The 19,018-nt window shown below is 38.6% G+C and overlaps 1 protein-coding gene across 6 annotated transcripts in view; it reads right to left on the bottom strand.

Moving 5' to 3' along the window:
- Matr3 (matrin 3) overlaps window positions 1–14,904 on the bottom strand; it is a 31,666-nt gene extending 16,762 nt beyond the window's left edge. For 2 of the 6 annotated variants that reach the window (XM_076856883.1, XM_076856880.1), the window contains exons 1-2: window positions 14,789–14,898; window positions 3,534–4,619 (exon numbers count right to left, since the gene is read on the bottom strand). In XM_076856883.1, the coding sequence (XP_076712998.1) occupies window positions 3,534–4,445 (912 nt within the window). In that variant the 5' untranslated portion in view covers window positions 4,446–4,619; window positions 14,789–14,898. Of the gene's footprint in view, window positions 1–3,533; window positions 4,620–14,557; window positions 14,708–14,788 lie in introns of those variants that run through there. The other 4 variants (XM_076856881.1, XM_076856882.1, XM_076856885.1 and 1 more) reach the window with 4 other exon arrangements.
- Window positions 14,905–19,018: the final 4,114 nt, after the last annotated feature.

Raw genomic sequence — 19,018 nt, forward strand, 5'->3', positions numbered from 1 at the left:
TAAACCCTGTGAAAGAACTATGATGGTATCCAAACAAAATATGGGGAGCTGCTAATTACTATTCCCACGACTATAAAAACTTACATTGTCTTAAAAATAATGGCTAATAAATAGGAACTTAAGATTTCTCTAGCTCTACAATCAGATATTCGGGATATGTAAGATGTCTCAAAGCAAAGCAACAGACCATTGATTTGCTGGAGGCCACTTTAAAAATGGCTGTAAGGAAGAGGTGTTATAGGTGAAGTTCACAAAATTCAGAAGAGGGATTAAATAATTTTTTCTAAACTGAAAAGTATTTATATTTTATTAAAAAAAAAACAACAGAAAAATAAATGGTACCCTATTAGGTAAGTTTCTAATTCAAAGGAAATGGAAAAGGTACATAGCTGAACAGAATTCTATCCAATCCCCCAGGTTCCTTAAAGGTTCAAACTTCATCATAAAAATGTAGTTGGTTTTGGGGCTGGGGCTGAGGGGCAATGCACTTGCCTTGCATTTGTGAGGCACTGGGTTCGATTCTCAGCACCACATATAAATAAAATAAAATATAACTAAAAAAATATTTTTTAAAAAATGTGGTTGGTCTTTCAAAATGCTGGAAAGGTCAAAAATCAGAAAATCAGTCAAGTACTGCCAAAATTCACCCATTTCTAAATCTGCATTTGTTACCTGATCTCTTCCTGTGCGGTTTAAGGTGCAAACTGAGAGTAAAAGGGTTTTTTGTTTTGTTTTGAACCTGTATCTTTAGAATCTATACTAAGGCAATCTTAAGACATCTGAGATCAATAAAGAATAAAAATAACTTTTAGAATTCAGAAATTTCTGTAGAAAAACTACATTCACCTTGATATCTTTGAGATATCTTAAGTTACATGAAGAATAATTTGGGAAACACTTCCAGAATGGTAGAATATAGAACAATTTAAGGGCTTCTAAAGTAATACAAAGGAAAAATATGAACTCAAATGACAAGAGAGCAAAAGGGCTTTAGTGGGCAATTTTCCTTAAGTGAAAGGAACTTGAAGGAAGTTTGAGATTGTGTAGAAAAGCAACTTGATGCTCTAAAATGACCTAGAAAGAAATAAAAGTAAGACCATCACTTAAAGTAACACCAAAACATAAAAAACAAAGACACGCCATGATGACAAATTAAGAGTCTGTTTTTCACTTAAGTTTCTTATTTCATAGCAAGAAGAACTTCTGAGCATGTAGGCTAGTTAACATTACTATTAAGTGGAAATAACAGATTTTCCAAGTTATGCAGCAATACCAGAGAGCAGGATTAAATGCTTAAAAATTTTTCAAAATCTACTTCCACCATAGGAATTTTCTCTACCATCATTCCATGTCAGTTATAAAATCAAGGATCCACTGCTAAAGTGAGTATTTAATTTTTTTTTAGTGATGCACAGAAAATATCAGATACGTTTGTTTAGGCAAGTAGAAAACATTGAGAAAATCCATATTTAAACTTCATAAAATTGATTAAAATAAATATTATAAATTGAACAATTAAAACAATTAAAGGCCTTTAAAATAGTTCTTAAATATATTCAGTACTTTGACAGAATATCAAAACTAGATAGGACCTAAGCATTTTTTTATAGGCTAAAAAGTACCTCTTGCTCTAGAGTAGGGTATCTTACTCTTGAATCCAAAGTTTCATCAAATATTTAAAAACTGTTCTTTTGTTAATTTAGATCCATTTAAATTATTAGCCTTCTTCAGGAACTAGAAAGTAGCAAAATATGGAGAAAAATAATAATCATATACAAAAGCAAACTTTTATCTTGTTAAGTCCTCTTATAGTTCCCTTTTATGTTTCCTTTTTTGATATCCCAACAACTTTATGACTCCAGTGGCAACAATTTTTAAGTCCCTTCAGATCACTTTCATTTAAGACACTATAACTACATTCCCTGAAATACAGAGATCTTTTTTGGAGAACACTGGTCCCAAGACCATGTCCACTATTATATCTTTGTAAACAAAGCAAGAAGTAATATAGAAAAAAAATTGGAGTCAACAAAGTTAATGTAGCTTTTCATTATATTAATTCACATCGGACCTAAACCTTGAAGTTTAGTACAGAAAACTAAAATTCCATGATATATTTAGTACATCCAACAAAACTGGAAAAAGATAACACTAAAAACACAAAGCAAATAAAATTTGCTGAGTTTGGGGTTCTATTTCTTAAACAAAAATAAATCTATGAACCTAAATTTAGCCTTTACGTTAACCTGTTTTGGTATGGACTAACAATTAAAGACAAAAATGCTAAGATCCAAACAGGAAAGGGGGTGACTGATAATACTCTTTTAACAGCATATTAAAAACAAATTTTCTATCCATATAGTTTTAAAGTCTACTCAAAAATCCATACTCACTAAAAAATGCACTTCAAAGGAATAGATATGAAAAGAAAATGAGCCTTCCAATGTTACTGTAAAGAAAAACCCTGTAACAGTAACCATCAAATCAGTTTTATGGCAGCAACTTGAATAATCCAGTTAAGCAGAAAACTATACAGCACATCAGGAAAAATGGATGGTCACAGATTATAGATCAAGCTAGTGGGGTACTATATAATGTTGACTTTAAGTCAACTGCAATATACATTGGGGGGAAAAAAACCCAGTGAGAATGAACAACACTGAAAAAGTTCAAAGAGAAAGGACAACGTATTTAAAAGGGCATTTTTGAAAAAGTCCCCATTTTGCCAGATGTGATAATTAAAGTAAAGGAGAATTAGATTTTTTTTTTTCAAATGACTATACCAGAAGTCTAATAAGCCTAAGTCAGAAAAAGAATTTGCTTATGAGGAACACAGAGCAGGATACTGTAGTAGTTGATTTATTCAAGTCTCTAAAGGGACAGATGCAATATGGGATAATAAAAAGTGAGTTTTGAAGTATGTTTAAGAAAGTTGTGGAAAAGGAGAAAAAAAATGATGAAAAATTTCAGTCATAGTATGAGAGTTTGTGTTAAAGGGAAATTAAAAAAGAAGAATGAACTAATCTAAAATATGAAACATACGGAAACAAACACCAGGGCTCTACATTAACTCTTTCCCTGTAGCCACAGATAAGGAAAAAAAGAGAATTGTTCAAGAATACATCTTTACTACATACAAATCAGCAATCAAGACAGATGGAGAGCTGAAATCTAGCATCCTAAATGGCAGAGCTCATTGACTGTGAAAAAAATTCTTAATTCAACAAAGCAGACAAAAAACCTGCTTAAATATATGATTAAGAAGAACATATTGATGCCAAAAACCAACAAGATAATTCCAGTGGATGACAGCTTTGTGGCCAGAAGTAATCTAGGCAGATTTTATTAATGTAAAGCCCTGGTTTAAAATGCTCAAAAACAATTACCTTCCAAATAAAGTAAGTGTTCTCAAAAGTATAAAAATTCTTGATCAACTCGGGGTCATCAGACTATAGAATTAGAGTAAAAGATATAAATACAGAATAGGCACTACAATGTAAAAGAAATTAGAAGCATCTGTTGCATTAACTCACCTTATTAGAATGAACTGGCAAATCACATATAGAGCACAGATGGGGATAACCCTTCGGTAAGAGTCCATGGAAGTCTTCAATATTGCTACTTGGAGGAGCGCCCCTCTTTTTCTCAAAGAGAGATCTCTCTTGTAAGGGGCCAGGACCACGTCCCATTCTCTCATACTCACTGTCAAATTTATGATAGTTATGCGAGGTCTCACCAAAAAAGGAATCATCCCTACACCTTTCTCCATCTCTTAATCTGTCATCTTCATAATCCATTCTGTCATAATAACCAGATTCTTGAGAACGACTTCCATGGTCATAATCAAGCACTGGGTTGAGACTAGGACCACGATCATCAAAACTATCTCTTCTAAAGTGCCTTTTTTCTTCCCAATCATCCCTAGGTACTCTGTATGGTGGCTCCCGTGTAGCAGATCTGCCATCTCTACCATAACTCAATGTAGGGCCTTCTTCAGTTCTCCTCCTTTTAAGCTGTAGAAGGATTTGGGGCAAATTCTCAGGAGTAATCTTGTCCTCTGGATAACGACTCAGTTCATCTAAGTCTCTAGCAGACAGACCAAAGCTGGCCAAAATGTTACTGGCCTGGTCTGCATCTCCACGGTGTTGAGAAGACAAAGGGAGTGGACCTCTACTTCCAATGTTAAATATAGACTGCAAATTATGGGAAGAAGTACTAGCAGAAGACAGTGCACTATGAGCTCCTTGTTGATTCAATGAAGAACTCATTCCAAGATTCATTAAACTAGCAAGGCGTGCAGTACCCTGGTTCATCCTTCCAAGAGATGCTGGCATACTTAAAGACTGGGTAGCAGCAGCAAGAAGGCCTATTCCTGCTGCAGACAGGTCACGCCCATGACCCTGTGAGTCCCTACCGAGAGATGACTGCTGGAATGACTTGGACATTGTAGAACTATCTCTTGTCTATTTTATAGATTGAAAAAAAATTTTTAAAGATGGCCAAAAAGAAAGCTCAAACTAGAAAGCTAGGTTAACTTTGCTTCAAAAAATGGTAACGCCAAGAAAAAGGATCAATAAGGACTGTAGAATCTTCTTCAAGCTGAGAACCAGCAGACAACTCTGTAGAAAAATAAGCAATTTTAGTCATAAATCCCTTTAAGTAGATGCCGTTTTTTTAAGAAAAAAAAACTTACGCATCATGTTGATTAAAAAAACCATTTAAGATCTCAAACTTACAAGGAATTTATTACATATCTTAAACAGATTTCAGATGTATGTAGAGCCTGCATATAGATACTTAAAAAGTAGTTTTTCATGCTAAAATTTAACTATTAAAAGGGAATTTCATACTGAGTTTAAAAACATTTAAACTGAAGGGCTAGATGTCTGAACACATCAAAATTTCAGTCAAAACATAGATGGGTTTCTTCTTTTAGAAGAATAAAAACGCACCCTATAGCATGATGTTTAAGTTTCAGAAGACTTTTAAAAATAAAAATAAAAATAAAAAAATCAAGTTCAGCAAGTCAGAGATGAATCAGTTGTATTCTGCTTTGGAAAACGAGATCTATTATTGCTATCAGAAAGAAACAAGTAAAATAACAAGTAAATGAAGCTTAAAGGTCAAGTACCTAATATAAGATCTAAGACCAAACAATAGTTGAGACCTTCATGCAACAAAATCAATTTGAGGTGAAGACAGATGTGAAAAAGAACAATAAGTCATTTCCTACAGTTTTAAGGATTTCTGCACAAACTTGAGCCATACAACGAATTGCCTTCTCACTGACCATCCTAGATAAGGCAATGCTTACTTCATATCTACTCTTATAAGGTAAGGAGAGCCAACTCTGGTCAATGTAGATATGAGACCTCCCAAGAAAAAACCCAGGTATAGGAAACAGGCGATTTAAAGAAGGAAAACACCCCAAGTTAGCATCTATCAGTGCTAATTTAATGCTCAGGGATACTGCACCTCTAGAGTTCAAAAAAGGTAAAAATGAAAATGAGACCTTGGTTACACAGATTTCTGCAAACTTTTCACAAGAACAATCCAATCACCTGAAACACTTTAATTGTGATTATGGTCCACCAAGATGCATTTCTAGATGAAACCGTTTTCATTTTCTTTCTTAAATCATTACATCTCTCAAAAATTGTCACATAAGAATATATAAAGCATTTACGTGATTCTCATTAAATATTAGTTAAAAAGATGTACATAATAAATGTCTGAAGGGAAAACAGTTTTATAATCACAACCACATACATAGGTAAATCTGATGCTACTTACTACAGAATTTTATTTCAAGGCATTGCTTATTAAAATTTTATGTCTGATCACCCACACACCTAAGCACTTGTAGTTCAATATGCTAAACTTTACTACAGAAAAAACTAACAATATCAAATAACAGTTACATATCTAGTATGGGACCAATTTCAAAGACAGATTGAAGCAAGGATAAACTGTACAAATACAGTGGCAGAGTTAGTATAAAAAAAGATTTAGATTAGATCTTTAAAAGTAGATGTAATAAATTAAAATGATAGAAATGCTGTCAAAGGTGGCCGGAGTTCCAGATGTTTTTGCAAACCAAGAAAGGTGAATCTGAGAAAAGACACCAAAGAAACTAGTTCTACATGAGATCCACTATGTAAAGTCCTTGAGTTTTAAGACAAAATTAATAAAGACAAGAGTAAGTAAACTTTGGATGAAAGTTTAATGTCTTAAAAATGACATAGAATGCAGCTTAAATTCTATGTATATTGGTATTGATAAAACTAAGTCTTCACGTATACTTTTTTTTTTTTTTTAAATCAATACCTTCAGGGGGCTGGGGATGTAGCTCAGTTGGTAGAGCAGTTGTCTACCATGTATGAAGCCTGGGTTCAACAAAAACAAGTTGAACCAACAAAAACAAACAAATTGGGTGTGGTGGCCCATGGCTATAAGCCCAGAAACTCAGAAGGCTGAGGCCTTAACCAACTCAAAAAATAAAAGGCCTGGGGATGTACCTCAGTGGTTAAACACCCCTGGGTTTGATCCTAGGTACAAAACAATACAATAAGAAAATAAAAATATAAAAAAATTAAAAACCACTTAGAGATATCTTCAATGTTTGTAAGTATCAGAAGTATTAATGCAGCTCTGACTTTCATATTATAGACAAATTAACTACTGAAAAAACAGTCTTTTGAAAGAGCTCTTCCCTTAATTGAGCTACATCCTCATCCCTTTTTATTTTTTGAGTCAGGGTTCCACTAAGTTGCTGAGACTGGCCTCAAAACTTGCAATTGCAATCCTCCTGCCTCAGCCTCCCAAGTCGAGGGGATCACAGGTGTATACCACACCTGACTGTGTAAAAAAAATTTAATGACATTATTTTATGAAAAATATATTGTTAAATTACAGACATATCAATTACACTTTAGCATCTTAATACTAAAATAGTGGATCTATATATGGATAAAGATGACAATACAAAACAGATGTCAAGAAAAAAGGGAGCAAGACAATGTAAATCCCATGACAGTATTATTCCATGAGAACAAACTTAATATTTTAAAGATAAACTGAATTTCAATCTAAAATACAACTCCATAAGAACATTATAGAGTAATATTAATAAAGTGAATTTAAGTTGAACTTTTTTATTCCAACAAATTCTCAAAAATGTTTTTATTAGGGTTCTGGGGTTGTAGCTCAGTGTAGAGCACTTTGCCTAGCATGTGTGAGGTATTTGGTTCGATTCTCAGCACCACATATAAAGGCCCACTGACAACCAAAAAGATATTTTAAAAAATGTTTTCATTAGGGGGCTGGGGTTGTGGCTCAGTGGTAGAGCACTTGCCTCGAACATATGCGGCTCTGGGTTCGATCCTCAGCACCACATAAAAATAAATAAAATGAAGGAATTGGGTCCAACTACAACTAAAAAATATTTTTTAAAAATGTTTTTATTGGGGGGGGGGAACAACAAGATAAACCAGACATTGTAGCACTGTTTACAAACCATTCATCAAAGCAGTTTTTCTAGTATCTTTTTTGGGGGGAGTGGGGAGAGGGATTGGGAATTAAGCCCAGGAGCACTTAACCACTGAGCTATATCCTAGTTTTTTTTTTTTTTTTTAAATTGAGTCAGGGTCTTGCCGAGTTGCTGGGGGCTGGCTTTGAGTTTCCAGTCCTCCTGTCTCAGCCTCCCAAGTCACTGGGATCACAGGCATGCATGGCGTCTTTGATCAATGTTGAACATAAAGATGTACAAGCTATTTTTTACATGGAACCTGCTGGCCATAGGTAGTCAGCACAACCTCAAGATATTTACTGAAAAACTAGGGATTGAATTCAGGGATGTGTTATCAATGAGCTACATCCTCAATTTTATTTATTTACTTAGAGACAGGATCTTGCCAAGTTATGGAGGGTGGCCTTGAACTTGCAATCTTCCTACCTCAGCCTCTCTAGTCCCTGGGATTACAGGTATGCTACCGAGCTTGCTTTCCCCTGTAATTACCAAAACTGTCTTTTCATAAATTACACTAAGTTCTAAATGCCCTCCAAAGTAGAACCTTTCACGTTCAAAAAGGAATGCACCACAAGGCAGTGGCGCCGGCTTGTAATCCCAGCGGGCCAGGAGGCTCAGACAGAAGAATCACAAGTTCACCAGCCTCAGCAACAGTGAGGCACCAAGTACTTGACTTGATGAGACCCTGTCTCTAAATAAAATACAAAACAAGGCTGGGCTGGGGATGTGGCTCAGTGGAGAAGTGCCCCTTAGTTAAGTCCTCAGTACCAAAAAGGGAGGGGGGCACCCTACCCCCCCCAAAAAAAACAGTGTGGGGAAGCCTCAAACAGCAACCAACATTACTTATATAACTTTATTTTGTAAATGCAGTTTGCTGGCTGTGGGGTGAAGTAAATACTTGCCCAGTATACATGAGGCCCCGGATTTGATCTCCAGCACGGCCAAAAAAAAAAAAAAAAAAAAAAAAAAAAAAGCAGTCTACTACTAAATGGTATCAAAATTCTTAGCAAATGGGCTTATGGACAACTCCATAGAATTAACCTGAAATTTTAGTCTATTTCTTGATACAACTCAACACTATCCTAAAAATGTAAGCTCCACAAATTCAAATCTGAACACCATTCTTATGTATGCTAAAGAAATGTTTCAGTTAATATTTTACCACTCCTATTCCATGAGTTGATATTGTTTATTGAATTAATTTTCTTCTTTAATTAAAAATATAATACTAGGAGTTGGGACTGTAGTTCAGTGGTAGAGCGCTTGCCATTTTATAATTTCTAGCCCCACTTTGAAATTTTACACTCTCTGATGGGCATGGGAACACACATCTGTAATTCCAACCACTTGGGAGACTGAAGCAGGAAGATCACAAACTTGAGGCCAGTTTCAGCAATTTAGTGAAACCCTGTCCCAAAATAAAAACAGGGCTGGGGATGTAGTCCAGTGGCAAAGTGTCCTTGGGTCCAATTCCCAGTATCAATAAATTATCACTCAGAATGTGTCTGGCACTGTGGTGACCATCTTTTTTTTTTTTTTTTTTTTTTTTTTTTGTAATTTGGTCCTTTACAAAGAGACATAAGGCAAAATTTATATTTATTTAGCTTTAGTTGAGAAACTTTAGAGGTAAAAGGATCGACCCAGGGACATATGAATAGTCACAATTTTTCTCTTCTACTAAACTCCCTATTTCACATATCAACATTTTAAATTTTTTGTGGGTAGCAGTGAGGATTATAGGGCCTTGGGCATGCAGATTAGCACTGAACCAATTGAGCTACATCCCCAGCCCTTTAAAAAAACACATACACACACACCTATATCTTTTTATTTAGATGTAGTTGTACACAATAACTTTATTTATTTATTTATTCTTTAATGTGGTGCTAAGGGTCAAACCCAGGGCCTCCCACATGCTAAGTGCTGAGTCACAATCCCAGCCCCATCCCCAGCCCCCCCCCCTTTTTTTTAAAGAGAGAGAGAGAGAGAATTTTTTTAATATTTATTTTTCAGTTCTTGGAGGACACAACATCTTTGTTTGTATGTGGTGCTGAGGATCAAACTCGGGCTGCACACATGCCAGGCAAGCGCGCTACCGCTTGAGTCACATCCCTAGCCCATACCCAGCCCCTTTTAATTTTTATTTTGAGACAAGATCTCCTTAACTTGCTGAGGCTAGCTTTGAATTTGAGATCCTCCTGCCTCAATGTCCCAAACAGCTGGGATTACAGGAACATTCCACCATGCTCAGTTTCTTTTCTTTTTTTCCCGGGGATTGAACTCAGGTACACTGGACCAGAGCCACATCCCCAGCCCTATTTTGTATTTTATTTAGAATACAGTGAGATACTCAGTGTCTCACTGAGTTGCTTAGAGCTTCGCTAAATTGCTGAGGCTGGCTTTGAACTTGCAATCCTCCTTTCTCAGCCTCCAGAGCTGCTGGGATTACAGGAATGGAGCTACAGCACCTGGCTCTCATTTGCTTTTCACACATGTTAAACCTACACTTCCACTGCAAGAGTTATCATTAAGTAAGCACACATAACAAGGACAAATAATAATGAATTCTTCAGATGATGGATTCCTAAAGTGTTTGTTTTTAAAGATAGTTATAGATGGACACAATATCTTTATTTATTTATTTATTTATTTATTTATTTATTAATGTGATGCTGGGGATTGAACCCAATGCCTCATGCAAGCTAGCTAGGCAAGTGCTCTTCCATGGAGCCACAAACCCAGCCCCCTAAACTGTTTCAAAATACAGACACAGTAAAGTACTAAAACTGGTACCAAAGGCTGGGATATGGCAAAGTGTTAGAGTGCTTGCCTAGAAGTGTGAGCCTCTGGGTTTGATGCCCAACCACACCAAAATTAAAAACTAAACAAAATAAAACTTGTTCTAGGCAAGCATTGTACCACTGAGCCACAACCCCAGCCCCTCTAAGATACTTCTTGAGTTAGGTATCCAACACTTGACTTTTAATTTTTCACATATGGTATAGATTCCTTTCTTACTGCACCAAAGAGGGGGTGGGGTGACTAATGTACTCATAAGTAGGAAAAAAACACAGATTAATTTGAAAAGTTATGAGTCCCTACATAATAAAAACAACAATGATACTTCAAATCAAAGATCCTATTTAAACCCTAGCATCAACTAGATGACTACATTCTTCTATATCTGCTACATATTACTGCAGTCCACTAAGACACCTAGGCACGGGTATTTTTTTTTCCCTCTTTGCTCTTATCCAACAACAGTAACTAGAAAGAACTACCTCCCCCGATAAGTACACTGTTTTCCTGTTAGCCTGTTACTGCTTGAAAATGCTACCAATAGCCTCAGTTTAGAAGAACTGTAGAGAATACCAAATAGGCCATCTAAAAAAGCTTGTCAAAAGAAAAAAGTATTTTATAACCATCTTTTAATTTTGGAATGGCTTCAAAAACTTTTTATACTCCTCTTAAAGGTGTTGTTTTGTTTAAGTTATAAACAGTCTTGAGCCTTATCTATACTGAGGACATTAGGGCTTGGCATGCAAATAAAAACTACCAAAGCTATATTACATCACAGGCACTCTGCACTCCAGTCATAGACCTGCTCCAATAATAAACTACACTCAGCCCAAGACAGTATAGCACTTTATCATATAAAGTCTAGGTTTACAATAGAAATGAACAGAATAAATTAAAACCCAAGGTTATACCAAATTTTTAGAATCATGTTTAAAAACTCCTTAAAGGCAATATATCTAAAATTTTATCAATCCACAGGCTTGTTCTCTCTGTATTACTTTTAATGTTCCAATGAGGAAGGCCTACTACATACCTAAGAATAATCAACTGTAGCACTTTATTTCCTACAGTGTTAGTCTTGGAATAATTAAAAAGTATGTATATTAAAAAATACACACACACACACACACACACACACACACAAATAAAACTACACACCACCCAACAAACCTAGTACAGTCTACCCTGGATGTTAAAGCCAGCCACCCATTTTTGAACCTAGACAGTTTTACGTAATTCTAACTATAGATGGCATTAAGAACAAAGAAAAAAATATTCTTAGCTAAGAAAACCTAAGAAACCATTATTCAATTTTTTAAATATTTACTTTTTAGTTGTACATAATACCTTTATTTTGTTGTTTTTATGTGGTGCATGCTGAGGATCGAACCCAGGGCCTCAGACGAGCTGGGCAAGCACTCTACCGCTGAGCCACAACCTCAGCCCCCATTATTCAATTTTTGATCTTAACACAACAAGTACTAGTTTTTATGCTCTGATCTTTAGGCTTCAACAAGGTAGTTCACTTTTTTTTTTTAATGGATACATTATTTTTTTTTATGTGGTGCCAGAGATCAAACCCAGTGCCTCCTGTGTGCTAGGCAAGAGCTCTGTCACTGAGGCACAGCCAGGACCTTCTAGTTCACTTTTAAAAATTCACAAAATGCTAAATAAAAAAACAGATTTTGATCTGTTAAGCACTACTAGTATTTATAAAAAAAAAATCCCTATTTTTTCTCATTATAAAGTAAATGTAATTTCTTGGGAGATTGCAATAAGACAGGAACAGTGGCACAAATCTGTAATCCCAGCTACTTGGGAGGCTAAAACAAGAGGATCACAAGTTGGAGCTCAATTTAGGGAGACCCTGTCTTAAAAAGGGGAGGCTGGGGTTGTGGCTCAGAGGTAGAGTGCTCCCTCCCCTGGCACATGCAAGGCCCTGGGTTCAATCCTCAGCACCACATATAAATAAGTAAAATAAAGATATTGTGTCCAACTGCAACTAAAAAATAAATAAAAAATTTAAAAAGGTTGAGATTATAGCTCAATAGTAGAGGGCTTGCCTAGCCTGCATGAGGCCCCAGGTTTACATCCCCAGTATCACCAAAACAATATATAAACATATATCTAAATAATCAAATTTGAAACCAGCAGTTTTATGATTTCCTTTCCAGTTAAAACTTTATATATAGCATCATCATTTTCTCATTTCTCTCCTCTTAAAACACTGTTTTAAGTGGCTCTATAGAATTCCATTTCCACAAGAAAATTAGCAGATCCCTCAAAGCTGAATCTTTTAGATTTTAAGTAGCAACTTATTTTTAACTTTCCTTTCCTTCCTTGGGATGGAAGCCAGGGCCTCCCTTCTGCTAGACAAACACTCATTGCTAAGCTACACCTCCAGCCTAAATCTTGCAGACTTTTAGCATGTTTAATAACTTCATTAACACTTATGGACACCAATCTTTGACACACTGTTTCCTTAGGATAAATTCCTGTGTACAGCTTTTCTATTTTAAGTCTATTTATTAAATCCCCTGAATTAAGGGCCAAAGGCTTGTAGTCCACACTGACAGCACTTGCACAGATAAACTATAAAACCTCTAGAATTCAATCTTCTCTTCTACCAAATTAGGGATGTGAACTACAATACTTTTCTGGTGAATCTTTTCCAACTCCCCTCCCCCCAATTCACTGGGAATTGAACTCGGGTAGAAACACATGCTAGGCAAATGCTCTATCACTACTGGGTTATGTCTCTTATGTTCCTTCTGATACAGGGTCTCCCTAAATTGCACAGCCTTGCCTCGAACTCGCGATCCTCCTGCCTCAGCCTTCCGGAGTAGCCAAGATTACAGACGTGCGCCATTGCGCCCGGCTCTTTTTCAAATCTTATATAACCAAACAGAAGAAATCTTCATGTAGTATTTCGATGGCCTTTAATTTCGAGCATGCAAAGACATTCCATTTAAGAGCAAAAATCAATGTCAGATCTTTTTGGGAACAACGACAACAACAACAAAAAATGCATCCACCACTCTTCTTGATGTCCAAATACCAAAATTATATCGATAGACTGCGTAGATAGTCTACTAACGAGCCGTTAGTAAAATAATGAGCTTTTAAAGGGAAATTTTATTTTGGAATAAATATGGAAACAGCCTAAAGTATCTTTGCCCTCATAAGATATGTTTAATTACTTACTTTAAAACCCTTACCAAAGCTTTAATACACAAAACAAAAATTCCATGAATATTACCTACGAAACCAACGACTCACATTATTCCAGCACACAAGACTAGAAATTTCAGAACCATCTCCATAACCGTTCTGGAAATATCTGGCTGAAAAACTGTAACTGATCCAATAGGAATATTCCACAGAAGAGGCCGTTCCACAAGATAGAATCACAGGGCAGTGTAAACACCTAAGGGATATTCATCTACGACAAATGTAGAACACAGAACACGGCACAGCGCTAGCAATGGAAAGAACAACAATGCGGCGTCTACACCACGGTACTCCAAACCCTTTGTCTGGAAACCGGAAGGTCCCACAACACGCCATCCTCTCCAGAGGAACCTGGTCTAACAGTATTTTAATTCAAAGGGATGTGAGGTGACTGACTAAATAAGAGCAAATCGGCTGCCTCGCAGGGTACTGCAGAAGGCTTTATGCACGACGCAATACGAAAAACAAGCGTTAACGTTTCATTTTTCGGCCATTTTTACGCGATGGGGTGGGGGTGGGGAGGAATTGTTCTAGATGTCTGGCTAAAATCGCGCGCGTGTGTGGACGGGGAACAAGGGAGTTTTAGGGGACGCTAAGCAGCGATGCGCGAGGAACGGCGCGACACCGGGAAAATTAAGAAACGCTTAAAACAGCTAAGCCTTTCATAGTCTACGAAATCCTCCATTTTGGAACACATTTACAGAGAAAAAAAAAGGCAAACACATCATTTGGGGCTGGCGCTACCCAAGGACTTTGCTATCTTAACTCTACTCCCCAAACGGCTGGCCCCCAATGGACAGTCGGTCCCTCAGGCCTTGAACGCTCCTCCCTCATCATCAGCGCGGCGGCCCGCGTGTAACGGGCTAGTCGTCCCGCCCCCGCCCACAGACAAACGAGGACGCGGAAAGCTCGGCCGAACAGCAGACCTCGGGACCCCCGACTCTCCCGCTGCACCCCAAAACCCTGGCTGAACGCGTGTCTCCCTCTGGGACCGCTCACCTCCGACGCCCGAGGAGACTGGTTGCGCCGCCACTGCGCTCCTAACATGGCGGCCGCCGATCAGGCGGCTCACATACGCAGCGCGGAGGGAGGCAGAGCCGGCGAGCGGGAGCGAGCAAGAAAGGCGCGCCGCCGGCTCCCCACGGCCCTAGTCGCCGTCGCTGCCCCCTCCCGACGGACGCGAAGAGCCCCGGGCCACCCCACCCCGACTCTTACCCGCTTCACGCCTACCTTAGGGAAAGGGAGAGGGAAAAGGAGAGGTACCTCTCTCCCAGCGAGCGGGACGCGGAGGCTCCCACAATCCCCCGCAGCAACGGCGCTGGTAAGAGGTGGCGGCAGCGGCTGCAGCCCAAGAACTAACCTACTCTCGCGAGAGAGCTCGTTCCCACCGCCTCGGGTCCCGATTCGGCGCGCGCTAAGCCCCTCCCCCTTTCCGGCGCGCGCATCCCGCTCGCGCCTTCAGCTGCGGTCGTTGTTTCTTAATCCCCGAGTCCAACTGTCCCTGTTCAGCTGAGGCGGGAAATGGAGGAAAAACTACGGTTCGAGTCCCATTATAAAAAAAAATTATTTTTAAAATCCAATCCATAAATAGCACAGTGTAGAATTTAAGTAGAGGGCTGGGTTTGTAGTTCAGTGGCAGAGACCTTGCTTAGTACATGCGAGGCAATGTGTTCGATCCTCAACACCACATAAAAATAAAAAGGTATGGTGTCTATCTACAACTAAAAAAATATTAAAAACTTTAAGTAGGGTATCCGTTAGTAGCGATTCGCAGGAGTCCCTATCTTAAACTTCGGTCTTCCAATTACCTGGCGAGAAATGGAATGGAGGAAAACGCTAGAAAATGGCACCACAGAGGAGAACCGGAACCGATACCTACAATTTGCTTTTTTTTGGGCAGGGGGTGGGTACCGTTGACCGAACTCACAAAGTCACATCCCCAGCCCTATTTTGTGCTTTATTTAGAGACAGGGTCTCCCCGAGTTGCTTAGCGCCTTGCCTTTACAAATGCTGGCTTTGAACTCAGAGATCCTCCTCAGCCTCCCAAGCCTTTGGAATTACAGGCCTGCGCCCCCGCTCACGGAAATTTGGTTTTTAACCTCAACAAATACCACGCCAAAGGGTCACTGGGTGGGAGACAAGCCCTTCCTCCCAAAGGCCGCCATCGCCATTTGGGGAACTTGATTGAATGCCAAACAGCGTTGGGGCTGAGATCCTGATTCCAAATCCCTAAGATTTGAGATCTGGTTCTCAGAATCTAAGGATACCTGATCTGGTTGCCCTTCTCCCTAACCCTCCTCACAGAACTCTCACAGCAGTGAATTTTCCAGCACAACTGATAATAATTATGGAATGCTTACTATGGAGTGGGCAACGACACTTAAGAAACCTTTTAAAACCTTTTAGTGGCTCATGCCTGTAACCCCAACGGCTGGAGAGGCTGAGGTAGGAGGATTGTGAATTCAAAGGCAGCCTCAGCAACTTGGGGAGCCCCAAGCAACTAAGTGAGACCCTGTCTCTAAATAAAATACAAAAGAAGGATTGGGCATGTGGCTTAGTGGTTAAGTGCCCGAGTTTAATCCAGGGCACCTGCCCCCCTCAAAAAAAAAAAAAAAAAAAAAGTAATTAATAACCTTACAATTACCCTGAGAGGAGGCTAGGGTTATCCCATTTAATAGATGAGAAAACAGACATAACAAGGATATATAAATTAAGTAACAGTGAAAAAGCTAGTAGACTCCTGGAAACTAAATCAGGCATTTGATAAAATAGTATACCCATAAAAATGAGGTTAACCTGTTGGACCAGGGACATTTGCTCTATTGACAAAATATGCTGCAAGCACCTGGCTCACAATATTAGTTCACCTAAATCTAATTAAATGATAGAAGAACTTGGAGAGTGTCTCCTGCATTATGTTAGACCTCAAGGAATCAGTAAACTTAGGCAAAACTGATATTTGTCCTCATTGAGGACCATAAAAATGAGTGTTTATAAGCAGCTAGTTGAGTAATTAAAGAATGGCAAATTTTCCTAGGAAACCAAACTTTGGGCTAATATCTGACGAGTAGGTTGTTAACCAAGTGATGGAAAGAAAGCAATTCCCAGGCAGAAGGAACAATGTGTGGTAAAAGACATACTTTCATAGACTAGGAGAAATTGCACAAATAAGGCTGAAAAAGTTGGAAATGTCATTTCCCTGGGGTGACAAATGCAGTGTCAGGTTAGGGGTGGTAGCACTGGCCTGTAATCCCAGCAAGCCTGAAGCAGGATGATCACCAAATTTGAGGTCAACCCCAGCAATTTAGTAGGCTCTAAGCATATAGCAAGACTGTCTCAAAAAGTAAAAAAGGGGTGGTGGGCCGCTAGGGCTGGGGCTCAGTGGCAGAGAGCTTGCCCAGCACGTGAGGCCCTGGGTTCAATCCTCAGTACCACATAAAAATAACCAAATAATGAGCTGAGGTTGTGGCTTAGTGGTAAAGCACTCGCCTAGCATATGCAAGGCTCTGGATTTGCTCCTCAGCAACACATAAAAATAAAAACAAAAATAAAGGTACTGTGTCCAACTACAACTAAAAAAATAAAAAATAAATAAATAAAATAAAAAACAAGGGGCTGGGGTTGTGGCTCAGTAGTAGAGCCTAGCACATAGGAGGCCCTGGTTTCAGTCCTCAGCACCACATAAAAATAAATAAATACAATGAAGGTTAAAATAAATAAATAAATAAATAAAGGCTTGTTGTCCATCTACAACTACAAAAAAATAAATAAATAAAAAGTAAAAAAGTTATGGGTTAGCAACAAATTTGTGACAATATAAATGAACAGGAATTGAAGGATATGCTACAGAATACAGTGATGAGTGGCCTGAGGACCAAGTCTTGAGAAATTGTAACCAAGTACAGCATAGGAGATCTATTGAATAGAGTGTATATTTTGGAATCAGGAGGGTTTAAGTTTATGTGTAAATGTATGAAAAATATGGGGAAAGTGAGGAAAGCATAGAAATTGTATTGCTTTGAAAATGAAAATCCTTCAAGGACAGTGATCAACAGGGTCAAATGCTAGTAAGAGGTCAAGATGAAAGCTTAAAACAAGATTTAGCAACATGGACATCATTAGTAACATTGAGGGTTGCTTCCAGTAAAGTGGGGAAAGCAATGAGGGTAGAATGTTTTGAAAGAAGGGAAAAACTACTGAATGAGAAACATGGACACTATATCCAGGTGACTTCAATTTTTGTGACAAATTCATATGTTGAGGGCTGGAGTTGCAATGAAAAAATTTTAAAAAGTCATTGTGGAAAGTGGACCTGCAATCTCATTTATATGTATGCAGATTTTCTATAGAGAAGCATTCAGTAGGGTTCATCAAGGGCTGGGGGCTATCATATAGCTAGGTTTTTTTTTTTTAAGACAAGGATCCTAATTCTTCAGTCAATCTTGGGGTCTTGCTTCCACTTTAAACCTATGCTTTCTACTTCCTCAGCCTGATTCCAAATGTCATGCTAAAGCCTTCCCGATATGTGGTCCTCAATTCTTTTTTTTCCTTTTTTTTTTTTTAGAGAAGAGAGAGAGAATTTTTTTTAATATTTATTTTTCAGTTTTCGGTGGACCCAACATCTTTATTTTATTTTTATGTGATGCTAAGGATCGAACCCAGCGCCCCGCGCACGCCAGGCAAGCGCGTTACCGCTTGAGCCACATCCCCAGCCCTGGTCCTCAACAAGAGGCCCTGGTTCTCTGACAGAAACATGATTGCCTATCAAATCTCTGTTCATATATACATTTACCCATATGTTTGCATAACCTTCCAATGCCATCTGGTGATTGTGTGAAGAAAAGTCAAACTTTTTAAATTGAGTATTTATTGAGGAACTGCATAATGATGTGGGACATTCAAAGGAATTACCAATGCTTAGAGGCTCATCAGCAAAACAACAACAACAACAAACCCCTGTGCCGGATTTCTGTTCGGGACTAAAAGGTGCAGGGGTCACTCCAGGTGAACTGGGCTAACTGGGCTGCGCAAAATAACCACCCGAGATACAAATACCTTTTCCTTTGTTTTCGCTGTGATGGCTCCTCTGACCTTAAGGGTCCGCAGGAAGAGAGACAGAGAGCACACATGCGCTGACCCCTTTTATTGAGGAGAAGCTATTCAAATGAGGCAAGGGGTCAGGTTTTAGGGAGCTGAGTCTATCTTCCTAATGTCCACTGTCAGCAGGTTGACCGACATCTAGGTAGGCCACACGCAGGGGCACAAATAAAATAAAGAAGGGGACACACACAAGGAACTTCCTTGGAAAATTCTACCCCAAACAGGGAAAGGGGTTATATTACAAAGGAACAAGTGAGCATAGCTCCACCCATGGGGTTGTAGGAAGCCACGCCCAGGCACAAAGATATGGTGGAGGAGTCTATCAGCATGGGTGCCTGATGCCTGTAACCACATCGTCCA

Source organism: Callospermophilus lateralis, chromosome 5 (assembly GCF_048772815.1).
Source record: "Callospermophilus lateralis isolate mCalLat2 chromosome 5, mCalLat2.hap1, whole genome shotgun sequence".
Taxonomy (NCBI): domain Eukaryota; kingdom Metazoa; phylum Chordata; class Mammalia; order Rodentia; family Sciuridae; genus Callospermophilus; species Callospermophilus lateralis.